This window comes from Carassius gibelio, chromosome A12 (genome assembly GCF_023724105.1).
Source record: "Carassius gibelio isolate Cgi1373 ecotype wild population from Czech Republic chromosome A12, carGib1.2-hapl.c, whole genome shotgun sequence".
Lineage (NCBI taxonomy): Eukaryota > Metazoa > Chordata > Actinopteri > Cypriniformes > Cyprinidae > Carassius > Carassius gibelio.
In genome coordinates this window covers 20,033,460-20,056,941 of record NC_068382.1, presented here as the reverse complement: position 1 = coordinate 20,056,941, position 23,482 = coordinate 20,033,460, and the positions used below count along the sequence as shown (strand labels likewise).

The window sequence follows — 23,482 nt, the reverse complement described above, 5'->3', positions numbered from 1 at the left end:
TCTTATTGCCTGTCTCCCCTCCCTCCCTCTTTCTCCCTTTAATCAGTCTCTCTCCTCGCCGATCCCATACTGTGTCCCTGCCTCGCCATGACGCAACAAAATAGTGAGCCGCGGATGCCCAGACACAGCCACTCACACATACACACACAGAGTCTTCTCAGTATCCCCAGGCCAGCTTTGGCTGTCATGAATATTCGAGCCTCATTGGCTGAGTGGAGACTGAGCATGTGGCCTGCCCTAATGACAGTGATAAATGTTGAGAATTCGCCCTTCTTCATCTCTCTTTCTTTCTCTGTAACATGGCTCCTGGCATCTAAGCTTCATGTACAGAGATAAGCTCTCTGGTTAATAGCTATCATCATTGCTCATTCAGCCTCTGAAAGCACAAAGTGCTGTCAGGAAACATCGGCGTGCTTAGAGGCGGCTTTGTACAGTTTGAGGCTTTCCTCTTTCTCTCTCTCTCTCTCTCTCTCTTTCTCTCTCTCTTCCACTCTCTTTTTATTTTTGCTCCTTTACAGGTTTTTCTGCTTCCATCATCTGGGAACTTGCTGGATGTCTGTTTTGCTAGGTCCCTTTTTAATATACAGTACATGGGGAGATTTAGGCTGCTGTTTACACCTGATATTAACATCTGATGTTAACATCTGTCTCAAGTGATTCCCATGTACATGTGTAAACAGGTTCCATCACTAAAACCACATTTTAGGGTCAAAAAATATGTGACGCCATAAGGATAGTTCACCCAAAAATAACATTCTGTCATCATTTACTCACCTGCATGACTTGATTTCTTCTGTGGAACACACACACACACACAAAGTATTTGGAAAAATTTGCTGTGTTCCACAGAAGAAAGTAACTGATACAGGTTTGAAACGACATGAAGGTGAGTAAGTGATGACAGAATTTTTGAAATTTTGGGTGAAATATCCCTTGAATAATTGCGCTTTGGGTTTTGAACTTTGGCTTCAAATGAACTTCAAATTTGCTCCAAATATCATTAAATGCATCTCAATCAGTTAATCAAGGTTTTCAGCATTATTAGACGCTTCCAGGTTGGAGCTTGGCTCTGCAAGAAGTTGGCCTTCTAGGAACAGGCCCGGACTTCCCATTCTAGATAGATATCTATTCTTCTTCTCTGTTATTGTAAGATCAGATGATGTGATTTCTCCTTGATTTCTTTTATTTCTTATAATCCTGTGCAGAAGACATGTTGACCTTTGACCTCCAAAGTTTGGCGACCCTAGCTGCTGCCCGGGCATTAGAACTTGCCCCACCCATACCAACAGACTCAACTCCACCCATTCGCAGAATCCTCAATCTGCGCAGGAAGTGCAAGTGGACGCCACGTCCCGAACCGGTACAAGCAAATCCATTTCGTTTATTAACATTTCCATAATTGGATTATTTCTTCAAATTGTTCAGCCCTGCTTGCATCGCAAATATAATTTAAGAACTACGAATATGCGAAAAGAGTCAAATTCAGTTTGTTCCTCACACATAAATTGCATTGGTTTCAAAAGACTTGAAATATAAAGCATAAGTCGTGTGGACCAATTATATTATATTTTTATGATGTGTTTTAGGCCTTTTTAAAGGTCACTGTATGCTTTCACCGTATGGAAAAGAGCAATGTGAACATTCAAAATATCTCAGTTTGTGTTACGTTGAAGAAACACAATCCTACGAACTGGCACAGTGTTGGCTGTAATTTAGATGCTCTAAACTCACTGGAGATTATTCGTTCCATGTGTAGGTGTGTCCTGTTAAAGGTACCATGGAAACGCTGGACCGGGAGGAGCTAGCGATGCGTGTACGGCTGGCAGAATTGCAGCGGCGTTACAAGGAAAAACAGAGGGAGCTGGCCAAGCTACAGAGAAAACATGACCACCAGTGAGCAAACCACAGACCACTTTCACAAATACACAGCCTCCACATATAAAAGCACTCCAAGCACCATTCAAAACCCATTTACACACATGGACGGAGAGATCGAACTTTCTTCGATCCTTCAGGACACTCACTCTCACAGTCTCTCTAGGTCTTTCTCTGTCCCCTCGCAACACTCTGCTGAGACCACCCAGTATGTACCGAGCCCTTTTTCATAAGCCTGAGCTGTGCTTAAGTCTTTCCTCTAGTCCACTCTCACAATTAGGATGGCTTAGTGTTTCGTTCCATTCAACATCATTAATGTGAATTAGAGTGATTGACAGGCTGTGTTTGTGTGTGTGTGTTTGTGTGTTTACAGGAAAGAAGAGACCTCACGCAGTCCAGCTCGTCGAGGCCCCGGAAGGCCACGGAAGCACAAATCCATGTTGGCACCCCTTATCCCCACTGATGCCCCTAAAAAAGTCAAGTGAGTGTTTTTTTCGCTTGTTTCACTGTTCTTACAGTCTCTAAATTTGTGAGGGCCAAAATCCTGAAGTGCAGTACCAATGCAGTACAAGAAACCTTCCTTGATAGAAAACAGGTTCATGAATTGGTCAGATTTTGTTTTAATGTCTTGATACCTCAATCTAGGCTTCTTAGAAGTCAAACTTGAGATTTTACCCTGGCAAATGATGAAAAAGAACTTAGAAATAAAATGACAGTGCGCAATATCAAGAGATGAGAACATGATGTACACTTTAGAAGCTGTATCAATGTAATTATGTTTTTAATTTATTATTATTATTTAATGTATTTTTTGATAACCCGTTACATTCATCACAAATGTGCCACTGCTTTTTATTGAGACTTTAAGAAATGGCTTAGCGAATACTTTAGCATTCGTTAAGAATCTAGTTATAATTAGCTTTATGTAATTGCAATGTAAGTCTCACAAGTATAGATGTATATGTTTTATGAGTACTGTTTACATTTAGAATCATAAAATCCTGCATAGCAGTAAATAAAGTGTTATTGTTCTATTGCTCTTTTACAGTAATAATGAAAACAGTTCCACAGTTTTTAGAGCAAGAGCAACCGGTAATAAGCTTAGCTGAGGAAAACAATTCCTTACCTGTAATAACGGTCACCGTGATTTTGCCAAGTACGACATTTTACTGGATCAACATCTTTTGTTGATCCTGGATCATCATTATTATAAAAAATATAGATTTAACCCAATACCTACCCCTAAACCTAACCCTACCCATAATTTATTCCTAAAATCAGTGGGAAATTATAGCTGAATAAGAAGGGTGTAGAAGCACCTAACCCTGATTTTAAGCCAAAAACAGATATTTCCTAAAAAGTTTATAAATATTTCAATTCTGATTGGTTGATTGGAATGTTGATCATGTTGTACTCGGTGAAATCATGCTCGCCCTGTAATAACAGTCTAGATAGGAGATGTTTTGAAAGATTGTGTTTGTAAACTCATTTTGTATATGCGCAGTCTGACTTTACCATGTATTATGTGTATGTAAATAAGTCTAAAAGGCTCAGTTCATACAAGGCAGACTAAGTAATTAATCAGTACGAAGAGCTGTCATTAATCATATTTACAACTTCCATTGATTATCTACAAGTGTTGCGACTCCCTTCTAACCCATGACGCGTCTGCGATATTAATTTGATAAAGCGCAGAGACCAATATTTCTGCACCAAGTCAGGGCTTTAAGTTATCACTCTGATGGATGAGCATTTTCCCGTGAGATACACTTCTGTTTACGCCAGACATTTTGATAAACTCCGTCAAATCAAGTTTACCCTACCTGATTAACAAAACTCCAGTTTTATTACTAGCCTGGTTGATTAGCAGCGTGCTAATGAAAAGCAAGAGCCAGAGCTTAATTACACATTCTATACCCAGCGCACATTTATCCCTGTCGTTAATAAAGCTCCCCTGCCAAATAAAACAAATGACAACTTCCTGCCACTAAAATTTATCCGAATCATAAAAAGTCATATTTAGAGTCCCTTTAGGGAATGGCAGAGAGAAGCCGAGGTTTGACTTTCTCATCATGGTTTACGTCAGTTTGATGGGAGACAACATGAATTGTCAAGCAATTGAAAGATAACTTTTGCTGTGTTTGTCAGCATTATTGGATTTTTAGGTTATGTGTTGGTATGTGGTTTTTTTCAGTCTCTCACTTTCCAAATCTGTTTGAGATCAAAGGTCATTAGACAAGGTTAAGGGTGTTGATGGGTCGTTGTGGCATTGCTAAGAGGTTTAAATCCCATCTGAGTGTGAGGAGATGACTTGTTAAGTGATGTGTTTGGGAACATGCTGGGCATCTTGCACTAGTGCATCATGGGAGCATGAGTTGGAGACCTTCATGTACTGTGTCCGAATATCGTTGGTTTCCTTTGATAGACACTTTACTGTCCCAAGAGGCCATGGGAGTAGGCTTGTTCGACCACCTTTCTTATAATAAAAAAAAAAAAAAAAATCATTAAAACCAACAAATGAAAAATGCAAAAACAAATATGCAACCCTGGTGAAGAAATTAAGACTTTTTTTCATAGATTATATCTTGAATGTAAATGTGCTTTGTCTGGCTGCACTTTTAGATTGTTGCCCATTTTTAATTGTTTATAGTGTTTGTGCAGAGAAAATGCATTTGTATTAAAAGTACATTCCCTGAAAAGAAGTCACATGTCTTATGTAGTATTGCTTCTCAGGTAATGTTAATCGTGTTCAAAGATTTGTATTTGTTTATTTTAAATCATGTATATATTTATTTGAAACAATTATTTTAGGTTGCAATAATATTTCACAAAATTGCCATTTTCACTGTATTTTTTTTTAATCAAATGAATCACAAAATGAAAACAAATCATATTTGGTCACTTTATGGTTGTCAAATGGTTTCCTGCATATGAAAACACAGCAGTGCTTATATGCTGGGATTTTTGCTGACATATATTCATTTACAAGAATTATTGAAGGTTTCGATGGTAGCAACATTCAGCATCTTTTCCAGTGAAAGAATGCTAGAATTTGATTATTTGGCTGTGAAGGAGACATGCACACACACATAACCGTTTTCTTTTGCTGTCTCCCTCTTTCTTTTCCTCCATCTTCTTGATGATTGTGTCTTGCTAATCAATGCCCCTCTCTGAATAGCATAACTAGCATGTAATCCTGAACTCTCTGAGGGGAAAGTGTTTGTGATTAGAGGACTGTGAATTCTCCTACCAGCATACTCACACACACACACACACACACACACACACACTCTCGCTCTCTCTCTCTCTCTCTCTCTCTGTCTCAACAGCAGGAATGTGACATGGAGTTGACATAAGGACTAGATGGGCCTTTCGGGGTCAGGAGGTCACCTTTGGGTGACGACAAGCAGAGCATAGAGCTCTGCTCTTTAATAGACGCCTAAGCCACAGTCCTCATCAAGCTGAAGCAACCGCACACCAAACGCTGCCTCGGACCTGGTGTCAGGTTACTAATCAGGTTTCCACGGTTACCTGGTTTCCCGAGCCTTGGGGGTTTTTGAGACTCTGTGGCATTTAAATTCAGTAGAAGTGAATCTGAGATGCACGCGGTCTGGGAGAAAAATACGTCTCTGCTACAGACCAAAGGTTTATTCTCTGTTCTGACAAAACAGGGCCTTAATTAAGGCACTTAACAGCTTCATAAGGCTGTAGTTGAGGAAAAGGAGGAGAAAGGGAAGTGCACTCAACACTCTCTTTACTCCCTTCAGAGCTGAACAGTTTACTCTTGGTAATGCTTTTGTTCTTCAAGATATTTTCTACAGTTCCCCTCAGCTTTGTTGTGCTCAGTGCATTGTCTCCCAAAAAAAAAAACATAATTAATTTCCAGGTGTCTTCTAAAGGGGGTTTGGAATAGAGATTGTGGTTAATATGGTAATTTGATGTTTTTGGATGAGTTTATCAGATGCTGATGTGGAGAATGGGGTGTAGACGGGCATGTTGCATGTGATGGTTGGTCGATAGAGGTTAGTGTCCATTGATCCAGCTCTGGTCAGTAGAGTGACTCCCTCTGGAAGCACGCTCTCTCTTTCTCTTCTTTCTTTCACTTCAGTTGTTCTCATTTGTGTCCACTTTGATCTTGAGTCATTTCTCTCTCTCTTTAGTATCATTTGGGTGTGGGCTTCTTGCTTGTGCAGTTTTGCTTAAGCTTACAAAGTTACATTTGTTTATAGTAATATTAATTTTCATAAATGTTTTTATTGGTGATTATAAAAGAAATGTATTTATTCAAAGAAGTGTATTTATTAAATATCTTTATTGGTGATCATAAAATAAATGTATTTATTCTAAAGAATTGTATTTGTTAAATATCCAAATTAGCAGATCTGTATTTGGCCAATTTTGCTGAGCATTATGAACTATGTTATATTAGGTCTGAAAATCCCATTTCTATATCTGAATTTGTAATGCATACTAAGAAAGTTGCAGTCTACAGATTTGAATGATATTTTACACAAAAACATGTTTGTAGACTAGAACTTTTCTGCTAAGGTTTTTGGACCATGGTCTATGTTTTTCCACCCATCTGTCCTGGTCATGTCTCTGTGCCTCTCAGTCTCTGCGGGATCCTCCCTCCATCTCCAGATAAAGCAGGAGCTCTTTGTATTGAGGAGGAGGGATGGAGTCTATGTGGTGGGGATACTGATTCTTTCTGACAGCACCAGCCAGAGTAAAGGGCAGACAGCCAGTGTTCAGACAGCTGAAAGGAAGAGTGGAACACAACACAGGCAGTTCTGGGCCTGTGCAGTGAATGTGTATATGAATGTTTTTCTATGTTAAGCAAATGTCTTCATGCATTTTTATATGAATCATGCATTTCTGCCAGGTCTTCTTCTAATTGGATGAGTAATCCTGAAATATCATATGCATTAAGTTTGTTTTGATGTATTTATCCTTCGCGTATGCATGCCAAACTATTCTTCTTCTTGTTCTTCAGCAGCCTTTTTATTTAGCTGCAAGGTGTATGGAAAGCCAAATGCTCCAAAAGTGGGACAAGACTGTGCTCTTCAGCTGAGCAAATAATTTAATATTTCATTGTTCATTAATTAATTATTTTTGTATAAATTATTATCCATGTGTGACCCAGTGGGCTGCGCAGATCGGTTCTGCGTGGATCAATTTGGCCAGTGCTGCACTATTAGTGGGTCACGCAAGTAAACAATCTGCCCAATTGGGACATGCCTTGCAAATTCTATAGTGCAGAATTATATGATATAGAAATAAAGAGATGTTGCCATGAGCAATTTCTTAAAAGGAGAATTTCTGCAGAAAAGGAACATGACACCTTGTAAAAAAGTGTATGTTGAAAAATGGAAGTTTTCAACCTTATAGCCCTTGACATCATACACATCAAGGTAAAAAAGACATTTTAACTCAATGTAGTTGTGCAAAATGCTGTAAACATCATGTACAATTACAATGAACTGTACAATGAGGCAGTAATTGATTTATGCATACTGTCGTGCATGCTGGGAAACACTCCAGCATTCCAACACTGCAGAAATCATTGGGTCAAATTGGTGATGTGGCACCTTGATTAGCAAGAAAAATAAAAAAATGTCTTCATGACTTGATTCGGGAGTTACGACGAGTGACTGTCATGTGTGACTGACTATAGCTGTCGCTAGGACACAGAAGGGAGGCTGGAATTCACCAACCACATGTCGACACTGCTTCCGACACTCACCTGTCAATCATCCCGGCGACTGATGGGCCAGCTGATGTCTACGCTGCCACCGCTCGCCCCGAGCACTGACTAAGGCAGCCTGTAGCGGGGTTTGAAGTAGTTGTCTGCTTCTCAAGAGTAAAAACACTGATGCTTACACACTGTAAAATGAGAGGCCGATTGCCACAGAGCGAGTGTATGAGCCTTATTTCAGTGTAATAGGTCTGCTATATGGTTGGCTACACACACTCTTGTTGCCCTCCTGAAGGCCTGTGCATTGTGCTGCTTTGTGCATGAACAGATGCATTGATATGGTAATAAGACACAGAATTTGTCTTTTTTTTATTAATGTAATGCTGGAATTCACAGCCCCGAAACCCTTGGCACAGATTGGAAAAGGAGTAAGCAGAGACGAAGACACTGAGACGAAAGAGAGCAAAAAAAGAACAAACAAAATTATGAGTGGGAGGTTGCTTTACCAGCACTTCTCTCAGATATTTCTCGGTTTGGCATCAGACCCCAATTTTTCAAGCGTGCAGCAGGGAACCAGGCCCCTGCCTCTCCATTCATCAAAGCCTGAAAAGAAGGTTATTAGAGAGCCACAGAGAGGGAAGGCAAGCCCTTCGCTCGCCTCTGATCTCTCCTTTTCATCCTTCGTTCTTCTCTTCCCTCATGAATACCTCTCTGTTGTGATGGACAGGTCGGCTGGAGCGGGGGCGGGGCCGGGCCTGCTTACAGCAGAGGACTTGACTGGAGGCGGAGACAAGCAGAGGAGGATGACCAGTAGCCCTTACCACCATCTCAGTAGCGCACAGGTTTGTAGCTAATCACTTCTAAACTGCTGAAAACAATGTGCTATGTTTTTGGAAACATCATTTTAAATATGCTGTTATCGTGTCCAAATATCACAATTATGTGATTACTGTCAGATTTTGAATGTCAGATATTCTATTTGAAATTTCTTTAAATAGTAACGTGATTTCTTGTTATGTCACCGTTGTCGGTTAGATTTGAAGTGGTGAACATTCTTAAACTGGAACTCTGATGATTTTGAATTGAATTTTGGTGAAAGAGACAAGTATGCGGTTATGACACATTTAAAGTATTTAGAAAAGGATTGGTCGAGGAACATCGATACTGTTCTGCCTTGCAAGCATTGTAATATTGCAACTCAAATTTTGCATGTGGTTTAATTCTCTTCCTATCTTTGTTTCAGATGAAGCCTCACTGTAGACCAAGAGGCAGGCCAAGACTGCTGAGCACAAAGTTTAAACAGAAAGCTTGCTCACAGCTGAAGCAGAAAGCCAAAGCCAATCGTGGATCCAGACTGATGAACTTGTTGTGTCACAGAGAAACCAATACACCAAGCGCAATTACAGAACATCTGTCCCGAGAGCACAGTGGAAAAGAAGAACACACACATAATAGTAAAACTGGAGAGCACAGTGACACAGGTAAACAATAATATATGCCAGATGTATCTGACAAAGGTATTTTAATTGCTTTAATATGTAGATGACTTTAGATTATTTTGGCATTTTTGCTGTACCAAGGCTTTGTTGAACAATTTTTTTCTGTCCCAGCAGGCAGTGGGGCAGCAGCCCACCAGGAATCAGATGGGAAGGGGACTATGATGAGAAGAGGTGCAAGGTCAAAGGCCATCCTAAGCTCCTCACTCCTGCCAACCCGATCTCAGCAGCTGCTATGCAATACAGCAGTCACAGATAGCAAACTAGAAGCTACAGAGAAGGGCATCTCTCCCTCCGACAGCGACACAGGTGAGTTATGGGCTGAGAGAGATGCGTCCCACCATAATGATCAGTGGATCCTCTAATTTCCCTGCTCAACTGTCATGGCATTAAAAAAATTAATGACTCCTCTTCAGGCATGCATTGGGCAAATCCCAATCTGTAATGCTAGCCTGCGTCATGCTGTGTTCAAGAATGCCACACCTACAGGGAAAAAAGAGATACCCTCCCTCCACTGCCCCAGTCCCGCTACATGTTTTAGTTCACATTCCCTGAAAACACACTTCTGTAAGTGAACAAAATGGAGATGAAATAATGGTGGTAATGAACCCTAATGTGAGCTACGCCTGCGGTCGAGCTAGGCGGTGTTGACGCCGCTCTGTTAATTGCCCTGAAAGTTATCCTTTTCACATTTCACGAGCTTGCAAGAGTGTTGATGAGCGCCTTGTAAGTGACAAGTGTGTCAGCACTGTGTTGACACCCGACACTGCTGCCACCGTGCCATCTCCGCTCAATGCAAGACTCATAGCCCACAGACGGCATCTGCCAATACATATCTGTGACACCGAAGCATGCTAGGAAGAATTTGTGGGCATACATTGCAAGTCCAAAAATGTGGAATCACAGGTATTTTTTTTGAAAGAAATTAAAATTTATGTGATCAAAAATACAGTACAAATTACAATATGATACAAAAACAGTACCGCAGAAAGCATGAGATATAACATTATCTGAATATCTCAATTAACTGACAGCTACAATGCATAAGGTTTTGTTCATGTTACAAACTTATATCAAGAGGGCAAAATAATCACTTCCGGTACAAAGTTGGTACAAACTGGTACAAAGTTGAAATATAATTTTTAGGCATTCGGGAAACAGTGTTATTTTAAATATTATTCATATACAATCATAGTATTTATTCATATTTTGAATTAGGCTATTTAATTTTCATATTTTCAGATTTCAGATTAATTGTAGGTTTAGTAATTTAGTCATTTTAGCTTTTTCACTTCTGCTTACACTTTATTTCAGGTAGTTGGCAAGTTTACATTTCAATTTTATAACTTTAAGGTTTTCATCTAGTATTTATAATACATTTTTATATATATATAAATCAGTTAAAATAAAAATCTATCCATCTCAAGACAGCGTGTAAGTTTCTGAAAATGTTTCCATTTAGCAATTTGTGTGTATTATCCCAAAATTCATTAGAATTTATTTGAAATAGAAATACATGTAATCAGTTTGCATTTTTGATCAACTGAATACATCTTTCCTGACTTTATGTATCAGTTTCTTTAAAAAAAATAGTTATGTAGTGATTCCAAACCTGTGAATCGTCCTGTAATGTGTGGCTGTAAACAGGAATCAGACACTTGTGGGAAGCAGAGGTCTGGAGGTCAAACCTTTTAGTGACAAGACTTCTCTGACCACCACAGTTCCTGTGAACATTGACAATCACAGCCACATTTGGCACCCATTTCATGAACTTTCAGTGAGAGAACTCATCAGACTGATTCAGATGCCCGCTGTGAACTGTAGTCCAGTCAAGATGTCAATGCATTCAATCGATCTATCATTTTCACAGAGGAGGAAGATGACGGCATCTATGTCAGCGAGGAAGGGGCAGAGGGCATCAAGAATCCATCATCTAAAGAGCAACTGTCTGGAGTCGGCTGTCCTTCACAGTGCTCCATCATGAAGCTTGAGGCCAATCACAAAGCCAAGAACAAAATGGAAAGACAAGGATTTGGTAAATGTTAAATCTTTGTTTAATGAGACATCAGGGATTGACAGATATCACCTTAGTTTACAAACACTCATTTTTCACTGTCACAATTAATGCTTTTGTGTTCCCTCTAGTGTCTATGAATGTGTCTATCAATAAAGAAGAGGTAAAGAGAAGGAAGGCCCCCTGTAGGCCGGCCCTGGTCAGTGCTGACCATTATCACTCAGAACAGGAGGTGGAGAGGAGATTGACTGGCCCCAAGTGCAGAGAGGGGTCAAGGGAGAACACCTTTGATCATATTAGGGTCCTCAAGACCTCACCTACTTCACGAGAAAAGACCACCAGGAAGAGTGCTGTGCTTCTTGGAAAGGTATATCCGTTTTCTTGCAGTACTTTGGAAATAGGGGAAGCTTCAAACAAGGCCTTGTGGAGGTCTTACTGTGCTAAAATGTTCCCTACGGTTGTTTCAGAGGAAAAGCTGTTGGTTAGAAGCGCTGTCGTCTCAGTATGATAACATCACATGGAGCAGACGAATCAGAAACAAGCAGGTATGGAATGTGCTCACTTTCCATGAAAAGTCAAGTCACCTTTATTTATGTAGCGCTTTAAACAAAATACATTGCGTTAAAGCAACTGAACAACATTCATTAGGAAAACAGTGTGTCAATATGCAAAATGACAGTTAAAGGCAGTTCATCATTGAATTCATTGATGTCATCTCTGTTCAGTTTAAATAGTGTCTGTGCATTTATTTGCAATCAAGTCAACGATATCGCTGTAGATGATATGTCCCCAACTAAGCAAGCCAGAGGCGACAGCAGCAAGGAACCGAAACTCCATCGGTGACAAAATGACATCACGGGCATCACAAAACTGGATTACCAGCATGGTCCCTTAGTTAAAAGTCCTGCTGGTTAGGATAAGCTAGTTAAAACATCTAGTATGCAGCCCGAATACAATATTTACTGGTGAACGGCAATGCAAGATACTTCTGAGCTCATTTATTAGAGTTTTACTGAAAGTTAGTGTGATGTAGCGAGGCTGCAGCACCATATAGCGATTTACCCCCCTAGAGGCCTAGATCTGTCTGCCTTGCCCCCTTGGCACCCATAAAAAGTCATCCCTCAGAGAAGGATTATGCAATCTCGCGTGGTTTGACCTGTCAGGGGCTCTCGTAAATCTGCTCAAGATAAAGATAAGACGGGATCCGCCTGCTAATACACATTCTGAATCATGCATTGTTTAAATAAATCAGTCAAGAGATATGAAAGGATTTACACCATAGGCATCAAGGCTGTCACCGTCGACCCTTTGTGAGGTCATCAGCAAGGCATGTGAGGGGACTTTGCCTGCCTAATCAGCAGGTGAGGAAAATTGACGCTCCGCTCAAAGACCGTGATAGAGAACAAAGACACGCATCATTCTTCACCTGGGCCTAACCCTAGACACACTTGTAAAATGCAAACCGAACAGCATCACCCCAAGTGACGAAACCTCCATCACATTAATATATGACAGTATATAAGTACCAAGGGCTGTGCACAAGAATGGACCTGTTAAGGTGCGAGAGGTTATGATATATTTGGACGGGAGTTTGAATGAATGTTGGAGCCCTGAATCACTCTCTCCGGGCCCATTACGGGTGTGTGTGTGAGAGAGAGAGAGAGAGAGAGAGAGAGAGAAAGACACTCACATGCCATATCATAACTGTTAGCAGGCTAAGGGGCGTGCAGTCAGTCGTTTGCTGGAGAGCTTTGCTGCCGATGAGGGATTCCGGATAGATGACAACAGCAGCTTTTCAGAGGGAGATGAAGAAGAAGAGGAGGAGGAGGAACCAGAGCCAATTGGCAGTGCAATACTGAGTAAGATATTTACAAACAGACATGCATAATGCTGTTACATTTACATGCAACTGGATGCATGTTGAGACGTGCTAAAAATTGGATGCCTTCTAACTTTAATATGTCTTTGTCGCAACTAGCCCTGCCCAACTGCATTCTCACCAAAGAAATCCTGAGGGATGGGCTGAAAGTGTTAATATCAAAAGAGGACGAGTTACTATATGCTGCCTATGTACATACACTGGACCCACCTGATATGTAAGGCAACAACCCTGTATTTTCAATAAAACTTGGATGGATGGATGAATGAATGGATAGGGCATTGGATGAAATGATGGATCGATGGAATTTTGAAGGGATGGATGGTTGGATGGTTGATTACATTCAGAATTTAACATAATTAAAAAATCTTTCTTTATTTCTGTCTCTTCAGATATAGTGTTGTTGTTGAAGGAGAGCGCAGAAACAAACAGAGGATCTACTCTCTGGAGCAACTTCTTCAGGAAGCGGTGAGACCCTTTAAAAAGCCATCTTCCCATACAGGCCTTGGGTAAACCAGTTCCTCAGGCCACTCTCACAGGCTCTCACATACCCCTTGCTCTCCCCCAGAGCACAATCAGCTCAAGGCTGGATCCAGCCCATCTCTGTAACTTTCTGCTAACGCAGTTAAGAACATAGCATCTGGGGTTCTGTGAGTGTGTGTGAGTTGGTTGTCCTCCGATAGGCAGTTACTTAGCCATGAAGCATGTAAACTGCTATGATGGGTGTGTGGCACTATAGTCTTACTTCAGTAACTCTTTCACATTTGTCTTTTATTGCTTTTTTTTTCTCATTGAGCATCAAATTCATCTGTAGGGGAACATTTCAGCATCTGGTTGTGATAGAGAGAAATACACAACCTAATGTTAATATTGCATTTTTTTAGCCAGTACCCTTCATTAGCTGCTCCTAATGCTGTCCAGCAGTCCTTTCGACTCCTGCATACAGTTTCACATTGTGACTGTATATAGCTGTTCCTTATTAGTTCTGCGTGGCTCCCCAGGAGGACGTACAGAAGAGCATGTTTTATCCCTTTTTAAAATTTATTTATCTTCTTATTTAGGAACATCTTTAGGGCTGAACTGCGGGTTATACTTACACGCATAGTTTATCTAAGCCGACGGGGAAAAAGGGAGTTGATTACACACCGTAAACCAACAGCTCTTTGTCGGCATGCATTCATTTGAATACATTACATGCGTTACTTCTCTCATTCATCTCTCACAGAATCATAGGCTGAAAAAAATTGTCTCTCTGCCTAGGGACCGCCTATCGCAAGCTCTGCCCACCCATCCACAGTTTCCCTCAAAGATGTATTAATGTGCCTGCTCTGTGCAACTCTTAAATTCAGTACAGTGCACAAAACATCAGAAGATATCTCTTCTTGATACAATCCACAAGCTGCAACACAAAAAGCTCTTGATTGTTCGCAAAATGCAAAACAAAGAGAGGAGGTTGTCATTCGTGTCAGTGTTGGAAGTTATTTGTGCATAGTTGTGGGAAAGATAAAGCTGGGAGAACAGAAAGAACAAAAGGGCTAATGTTATATTCACATTCACAAGGCTAGCACAGGAAAAGCTTTGACATTGAACGCTACACTCTACTCCAAACCATACTTGGCTGTATGTCACGACACAACAAATTAGACTCACCCATAAGCCTTCAGCATTGTTCCTACGTATGTGTATGTTTGTGTATCAGCATTACTGGAACTAGTGTGGAGTTACGAAGTAAGCACAATTCAGGTTTACATAAATTTAAAGTCAACATGAAACCAAAATTCTCCGTATTTATTTATTTAATTCAAAGTCATTCTGTCTGGCTCAATTTTGGTGTATAAATCCCACTTTTCACAGTCCAATCTGTTAAAAAAAAAAAAAAATTGGTGATGTTGACATTGAAGGGATAGTCCACTCTATATTGTGAGAGGGGAGCTGGCATCGATTTAGGCATTTTTCACCTTTCTGCTCTTTTATTCCATTATTTCAAAGCAGACGCCCCATTCAGTGATGCTGATTTCTTCTCTTTTTATTTTGGTTCAGTATGAGAAACTGACTATGGGAACAAAATCAAACAACAGAGTCTCTTGAGAAAGATATACCCATGGTTATAATTGCCTTAAGGGGTGGGCCTCAAAGATATCTATGCTTTTGCAAAGTGGACGTCTCATGTTCTGCACATGTGTCTTTTAGCTAAATAAACGTGTTATGCTCGATAAGCTGCCTCTCTGCTAGATATTTAGGTTAATTTTTAAAGTCATCCATGTGTTTCAGGTTTTAGATGTACAGCCAGATACGGTGGAAATTCTGACGGCTGGAACAAGAGTGTGTGCTTACTGGAGTGAACGCTCCCGCTGTCTGTATCCTGGATATGTCCGTAAAGGTGAGATCATTCTCACACGCAAACACACATGAAACAAGTCTCCATCAATGCTTAAAAGAAACCTACTGTAGATACTTTACATTACTGTTTCTTATGCATGTGGTTTAGAGCTGTACATTTTTTTGCACAGGTGGTCCAGGTGAGGAACAGAAGCAGGGCAACATCATGGTAGAGTTTGATGATGGAGACCGGGGATGGATTTCTCTTTCGAATATTCGCCTGCTTCCACCAGGCTACCAAATCCACTGTACGTTTCTGCAGATAAACACATTTGATCTCCAATATAAACGAAGAGTCTAGTGTTTAGTAATGCTAGACATTGTGCCAAGTTTCCATGCTTGTCATTAAGCCTGTTGCATTGTTGTTATACTGCAGGTGCAGAGCCATCACCAGTCCACATGCTCTCACCTAGCTGCCGCAGGAGAAAGACCTCCACTCTAGAGAAGATGACTCAACAGACTGATGTGTCCTCAGAGTGTTCCGCGAACACAGAACCCAGGAAGATTGTTATGAAAGCCAAGTCAGGTGCGAGTTGACAGCTGCATCATCCACATTCTTAGTTTCCCACATTCAACATTGATTGGATTAAAGCTAATTTGGGTTACATGTTTTAAACTGATGCTTTTTGCATGGTAAGATTTAAAATCTCTCATAATTCACATACATCCTAATAGTGTTGTCACGGTACCAAAATTTCAGTATTCGGTACCGATACCAGTGAAAATCCACGGTTCTCGGTACCAATTTCGGTACCAAAGCAAAACACAAAAATATGCTAATTAAGTTTTTTTTATTAAAATTAAAAACTTTTTATCACTAAAAATAAAACCAATGCCATTGTTCATACTTATTTAAAATTGTGTTTAAAGTTTTTCTACAAGTTATATAATTATGAAAAACAGTAAACAAGTTTCACCCAAATTTAATGTGTCTTTTAATTTATGAAATTTAAACACTTTTTATTTTTGGTAAATAAAGGGGATTTGCTATTAAAATTAAAACATGGAAGAAATATTTTTTTATTTATTTCTTTAAAAAATAAAGTTTTATTTTTTCAACAGTAGTAGCACTATCACATACATTTTGCTAAATAATAGTAATATTTTGTAGCACAAGTGTGAGAAAGCGACGGTGAGTCGTGCGCCTCTACACAGAGTTTACAGAGCATCAAATACAGGTCGCTGTGCGTACATTGACATGAATCGAAAAGTACAGATCGCTTGATGGAGAGAGAACTCTGAAGCTCAGATGCTGAAATTAATGCAAGCGTCACGTGCTTCAGTCTATGTAGTAAACAAACCCGCACGTCCCTGCCATTCGATCATTCACACAGAGACGCACAGAACATGCAGGATTCATATTTCAAACAACTTTTGCGGCTTAACATTTACCAATATTGGTCCATATGGAGATATGATTTGATTAAATTATTCTAACTTATGACAAATTCCGTGACTGTCCATATTTTCATAGTTTCATTTTCATGACTGGATTTTGAGATTCCGTCCTCGTTTCTGCTTCATGGAAATCATAGCGCTGTAGAAGACAGGTGCGTCAAGAACCGAGTTTGAACGGGACCTCTGTACTACCGGTACTTAAAGAAACCTGGTTCCGTCACATTTACATTTTTTTTAGTGCAGACTTGGTACCGAAGTACCGGGTCTTTTGACAAAACTACATCCTAAGGTGTGATGTTTGACCTGCAATGAAAGAAATAAAAATGTTGTTTCAAAAGGAATGTTAAGAAATATCTATCCAACAAGTTTCCACAACAGGTTTTTGTGATTTATTGTTTTACAAAGTAATCACAGGGACTGTCAAAGAATCTTGCTGGGTTTCTCAACCTCTTTGTCCCTAAGGACATGCTTCATTAATTTTCCTGGTTCTTGTTCCTGGAACTGACGCTCTAAAATACTTTTTTAATTAATGTTTGTCAAGAGCCATAAAAGTGTTATCAGATTTAAGGTTGTAAAAAGGATTTTTTTTTTTTTTTTTTAGTCCTTACATTTAATGACCTTGTGTAATTAACACATCTCCATTGATTAGACCAGTGCTTGGTTGATTAATAGAATGAGATGTATTTGAATGAACAAATGGATGAGAGAAACTGGCGTCCTACTTAAAGCCCTGAACTACCAGTCCAGCAGCTCTAACTCATCAGATGTTATCTGCAATAACACAAAAACATTGAGTCATCAGATGTTCCACTGACAGGCATATCTGTTTATATCTGTTTTCTCTAAAGGGCTAAAGGTTGTATCGTAGGAAGTGGAGCTTGGAAAATGCAAATAAGTTATCATTGAATGAAGGGTGGTTTTCCTGCATCCCCATAGCAATACCTTTGTTTGTCTCCCTCAACAGGAAGGCCCAAATCCGTCAATGCACCATCAAAGACCTGTGCATCTGAGAATGTGACTGGAACTGCTTCCCCTCTCCTTGGCTGGCCGGTTGCTGCAATGTCCAGGAGGAAACCCTCCATGGATTTGTTCCAGTTTAATGAGTTAGCAAAGAAAGCTCTGAGGGGAAAGGAGTCAGACATGTTCCCCTTACTTAGCTCCACCATGACCACTCCGGCCAAAGGCATATTCAGCACTTCCTTTGAGGTGGACTCCTTCAGAAGCATTGCAAATGGGTGTACTTCCTTCGGAAACCAGCAGTTGGCAACAGGTCTGCCTCTTGGACACAAGGGCGTCCCTGGATTACGTTGTAGAAAATCGGGAGACAGGAAGGAATTTCTGGTCAAACTGGACCATGAAGGGGTAACGTCCCCCAAGACTAAGAACGGAAAAGCATTGTTGCTTCTTGGAAACTCAGAGGTACAAAGAGGTGGAAGAATGGAAAAGGGCTTTGGAGCCAAAGGAATAGGGGAACTGACCTCAACGATGGGCTACTCCCAGTCTGTTCTTCTAGTCAAAGATGCCAAAAGGAACAGTTGCCATCTTCGCAAAAGTTCCTCAGGCATGCGTAAACACCCTCAGGGTCTCAGGCTTAGTGAATATGCAGATTATGGGCCAAACTGCCACAGCGACTGCCTAAGCTCCTATTCAGATATGGATGAAGATGAAGATGCCAGAAGGGCAGCAATGCGCACATCGGGACGTTTTCTGTCCCGTCTTTCTATTTCATCATCATCCTCAGGGTCCTCCAGCGCATCTAGTTCAGGCTCATTGTCTAGCTCTAGCTTATGTTCATCTGATAATGACTCGTCCTACAGTTCGGATGAAGAGGAGGCATCACGGCTTTTGCTTCAGGGTTGCCTTTCTTCTCATCACGCATTGCTTCAACAACAACAGCAGCATCCTGAACCTCCGACCGCCCCACCACTGCACACTTTCGGAGCCAAAACTTTGACTATCTCTAATTCAAAGACTGCAGTCAGCAGTGCTACAGGAAAACCTCAGAAGAGAAAGGGGATTGCCAACAACTCTTCCTCTATTGTGCAGTCCAAATCTTCCAAAGATTTCCCTAAAAAACAGAAGATACCATCTTCAGAGGGTCCACCCAACTCGTCCTCATTCATGCCAGGAAGGCAGCTGTGGAGGTGGTCTGGGAACCCCACACAGGTTATTTCTTGTCCCAGTTTTTCTTGTTTGCCCAAAATGGTTGTAGTTTCCGAAAGAGTCCCTTAAACTTTACTTTTTCTGTCGTCAGAGACGGGGTTTGAAAGGAAAAGCCCGGAAGCTCTTCTACAAGGCCATTGTTCGGGGGAAAGACACCGTCCGAGTTGGTGACTGTGCAGTTTTCCTCTCAGCTGGTCGACCCCATCTCCCCTTCATTGGTCGCATTGAGAGTCTTTGGGAATCCTGGTCCAGCAACATGGTAGTCAAAGTAAAGTGGTTTTACCACCCTGAAGAGACTAAACTTGGAAAAAGGCAGCGGGATGGGAAGGTACAGTAGTCACCAGAAGTCTTTTTTTGATTTTGATTGACTTTAGGTAGATATTGCACAACTAAACCTACTTTTCTTCTCTCTTCATAGCATGCCCTGTACCAAAGTTCCCATCAGGATGAAAATGACGTCCAGACCATCTCTCATAAGTGCCAGGTGGTAAGCCGAGCTGAATATGAGCGCCTGAGTCGTATCAGGAAATCCAACAGCAACAGTCAAAATCTTTACTACCTGGCAGGAACCTACGACCCCACCAGCGGTCAGCTTGTGACGGCCGAGGGAGAGTCAATCATCTGTTAACGTAAAAAAAGAATGGCTGAATGCACTACTGAAATTGTGAGATAAAAGAAATGGCTGATAATCAGGCCCCTCTTACAAAACTAACATTATGAATTTAACCCACAGCCATGAGTTTCTGCAGCCACTTTCATCTCTACTCTTGGAGAAACAGTAGATTATTAAATGGACTTTGGGGAGGAAAACTCGTGGTGATCACTCTATGAAGGTTCCACACACATGGAATGATATTTTAAAAACTTTTAGTGAAAAAGGCACTGGACTTGTTCAGAGTAGGCTATATAGACTGAAAAACATGAATCAGAGCTGAAAAACACTGACTGTGTATTTGGATAAGTGGAAAGTTCTTTTAGAAAGATCTCACTGGTTAAACACATCAAACTGATGTCCCCAGGACGTTTTGATATCCCAGCAGGACCAAATACACTGTTACTTTGTGGTGTGGTATGATCTGTTTGTTAATTTGTTCATATCTTTGCGTGAGAGGAGATGTGAATGAGAGTGTAATTTTTTGCTGTATGCAAATATGTGACCAACCATGCTTGTATGTAGAGATCAGCCACAAAAAAGACAAACAAAACAAACAGGAATGGGCGGTAACCTGGAGATTAGAGGTGTAACAGGTGTTTTAAATTGAATGATGCTTCCACACGAGTACAGTCAATGACCTCTTTTGACAATACCAGGGAATTTTTTATTTTATTTTTATTTTGGCGCTAATGATTACGTCAGTATATTAGTAAGTTGGTTTATGAGCAGACAAAAACAAAAGGAATGATTTTCCAGTCAAGCCATACACTTCTGTACCTCTTGCTTATCTTCTCATTCAGGTGCATAGTTGTACAATTGATTTATTTAATATATGTAAATATATAAATATATATTAAAAACTACAAACTGTAAATATAATATAAATGAAGAGAGAGCTCTATTCCTCTTTATTGTGTTATTTTTTTAATATAATGAATTAGTTGTGATTGGGAGTTTTGTTTTGGGGAAAAAACAAAATGTATAGTAACATATTGTAAAAAATGTATAGCCTGAATGCACTGTAAGTCGCTTTGGATAAAAGCGTCTGCTAAATGCATAAATGTAAATGTACCCTCTTCACTGTTGTATAGTAGAGAAGGGAGGGTTGGGAGATTTTCTGCTCATGAAGCAAACAGTAGAGCCGACACAATGCAGTCCAGTCAGAGGCTGTCTGCGTACGCTCTTTCATCTTTCTTTTGGAGTTAGATTTTGGCTTTGATAGGAATGGTTTGTTTCTATTGCATTTCATCATCTTTGTGTGATCTAATTGGTAACAATTTGTGTAAAAAGCTAACACTCTGTCGTTAAAAGTCCCAGGTCTGTATAGCACATGTGGAGGTGATTTTACCGTCCGGAAATTCTTTTTAAATACTGTCTAAAGGAATCTGGCCTCCAAAATTTCAAACCAAAGTATGTCCTTGGAATTACTATACTTCCAGCTGCAATAAATATGTAGACTGAATCATAAACAAGGGGCACTTGCAATGTTTTTGCCTGATGTACTTTAGATTAAATAAATGCTTTTGTGTTTGAAAAAAGCTGGAACTTTCTCAAAAACATTTCAGCAATGTTGTAGCGAAGTGTCGGCCAAGGATTTTATGTCTGCAAGGAGTGGGTATGGAAATGCAAAGAGTGAAAAGACACTTGCAGCACTTGAAGCCTCCTGCTGTCCTGTGTCACATTATCATGAAGGACAATCAAAACCTGTAAGTGATGGCAGTGTAATGCAGATCTAATCTAAAATATTGGCTCTTGTCACTTTTTCTTCCTGCTTTGGCAAAAATAGTTTTTTTTGTGTGTTTTTGTTTTCTCCTCCATTATCAATGTTGTACTCATATTTGTTCAATATGCAAGCCTGTACAGATTGTTCCGTGTTGGAATTGTGAAAAAGGACAGATATGCCTTTCAATCCTAAAGGATGACTTACTTTTTTAATGACATTGTTGCTGTTACACTGCAGAAGCTAAAGCTTTAAGAAATCTGATGTGAAAATAAATGTAATGTCACTTTCTGGGTCTATAAAAAAGAAAAAGAAAAATTATTTTTTTAAACAAACACTGGATTCAACGCTTGATATGGTAGCACTGGCGCCACTAGCGTGCCAGGAAGTTGGCCAAGCCTCAAAGGAAGTAGAATCATTGTGCAACCTGAATTTGAGACCCACTTGGAACTGATTTTTACGTTGGATGTTCTTTTTGACCTTCTGGGGAATATAACTCTAAGATATTTCCACTGTTAAAATTTGTTATTTATCTTAATTTTATTGCATTCGTGTTGCATTTAATAATAATAAATTTAAAAAATCTAAATTACCATGCCTCAGTGTATTTTATTCAAGCTTGTTTGATATATGTGTATATTTAAAGAGCCACACAGATGTGAAATCAAAAATTACCAGTATTACAGTGTATGATGTAGCTGTCCATCTGTGTAAACAATGTGCAAATAATTAAACCAAAAAGTACACGATTTATAAAGTCATTGGCTTCTAAAGTAAGGAGTCGACTCTGAATCGCTGAAACGAGTCGTTTGCCCATCTCTATGTGGATTCAACGCTTGATATGGTAGCACTGGCGCCACTAGCGTGCCAGGAAGTTGGCCAAGCCTCAAAGGAAGTAGAATCATTGTGCAACCTGAATTTGAGACCCACTTGGAACTGATTTTTACGTTGGATGTTCTTTTTGACCTTCTGGGGAATATAACTCTAAGATATTTCCACTGTTAAAATTTGTTATTTATCTTAATTTTATTGCATTCGTGTTGCATTTAATAATAATAAATTTAAAAAATCTAAATTACCATGCCTCAGTGTATTTTATTCAAGCTTGTTTGATATATGTGTATATTTAAAGAGCCACACAGATGTGAAATCAAAAATTACCAGTATTACAGTGTATGATGTAGCTGTCCATCTGTGTAAACAATGTGCAAATAATTAAACCAAAAAGTACACGATTTATAAAGTCATTGGCTTCTAAAGTAAGGAGTCGACTCTGAATCGCTGAAACGAGTCATTTGCCCATCTCTATGTACGTCACTAGGAGCACTTTGCATAATAATCTCCGCCTACCGTGTTGGGAGAAACGGAACTATGACCTGCCCCACCCCCACACACAGACGCTCTGTTTGGTGTGAGAGCATCATGTCGAGGAGACCGTTTGTTTTATTTTCACTCCCAAAGAATGAAGATAAGAAGAACCAATGGCTAAAATTCATTTTCACCACAATACCAGAGCAGTACAACAAATCCCTTTTGTTGTGTTCACAACATTTGACGGATGACTGCTTTTCTAATCTCGGTGAGTACAGCGGGATTTTCAAAGCGTTTGGCCATAAAAAATGGTTCATTACCAACTTTATTTAGAACAACGAGCAAGTATGATTATGAAGTTATGTGTCTGTTTTCTCCCGAGCGTCTTATCAGTATGTGTGCTGTATGCAGCCTTTGTTTGTGCTGATCGTCATGTACAAACACGTCATTAAAATGAAGTGTAACTCCGTGAATACTCAACGAGATATTTATAGAAAGCTTGACATGTCTACTTTAAAACTAAACAAGTGCTGCCGAAAACAGATATTCTGTGATAAAGTAATCCATATGAAAACAACGCGATGTCTGTTTTTCATGTCTCCCTTCGTTATCTAATGTGACCACACCCCCGCGCTGAACGCGCTATTCAGATTCAAACTGAAGCGTGCGGCTTGAATACACCCACACAGAAGAAAAAGCAGAGAGACTGTTCAAGTTTTTTATTTTATTGTTTGCTTCGCGATGAGAGGAATAAGACATAATTCACCCCAAACAGATGCTAACGCATAGTTTACCGTGGAGGTGTGTGCGGAACAACCAATCAAACCTGAATATGTTAGACCAATCAGAACACAGTATGCTACCGAAAGGTGGGGTTTAAGGAAACTGAATCTTTTG

General features: G+C 40.0%; 1 protein-coding gene across 4 annotated transcripts in view; it reads left to right on the top strand.

The window, feature by feature from the left end:
* LOC128025429 (BAH and coiled-coil domain-containing protein 1) overlaps positions 1-22,352 on the top strand; it is an 84,483-nt gene extending 62,131 nt beyond the window's left edge. For 2 of the 4 annotated variants that reach the window (XM_052611783.1, XM_052611784.1), the window contains 18 exons: positions 1,206-1,360; positions 1,757-1,893; positions 2,249-2,356; positions 8,298-8,412; positions 8,814-9,051; positions 9,181-9,375; positions 10,937-11,101; positions 11,212-11,447; positions 11,548-11,625; positions 12,792-12,939; positions 13,059-13,176; positions 13,352-13,427; positions 15,231-15,339; positions 15,470-15,586; positions 15,715-15,864; positions 17,701-18,902; positions 18,991-19,227; positions 19,318-22,352. In XM_052611783.1, coding sequence (XP_052467743.1) covers positions 1,206-1,360; positions 1,757-1,893; positions 2,249-2,356; positions 8,298-8,412; positions 8,814-9,051; positions 9,181-9,375; positions 10,937-11,101; positions 11,212-11,447; positions 11,548-11,625; positions 12,792-12,939; positions 13,059-13,176; positions 13,352-13,427; positions 15,231-15,339; positions 15,470-15,586; positions 15,715-15,864; positions 17,701-18,902; positions 18,991-19,227; positions 19,318-19,527 — 3,794 coding nt within the window. In that variant the 3' untranslated portion in view covers positions 19,528-22,352. The remainder of the gene's footprint in view (positions 1-1,205; positions 1,361-1,756; positions 1,894-2,248; positions 2,357-8,297; positions 8,413-8,813; positions 9,052-9,180; positions 9,376-10,936; positions 11,102-11,211; positions 11,448-11,547; positions 11,626-12,791; positions 12,940-13,058; positions 13,177-13,351; positions 13,428-15,230; positions 15,340-15,469; positions 15,587-15,714; positions 15,865-17,700; positions 18,903-18,990; positions 19,228-19,317) is intronic. The other 2 variants (XM_052611787.1, XM_052611786.1) reach the window with 2 other exon arrangements.
* The last annotated feature ends 1,130 nt before the right edge of the window (positions 22,353-23,482 follow it).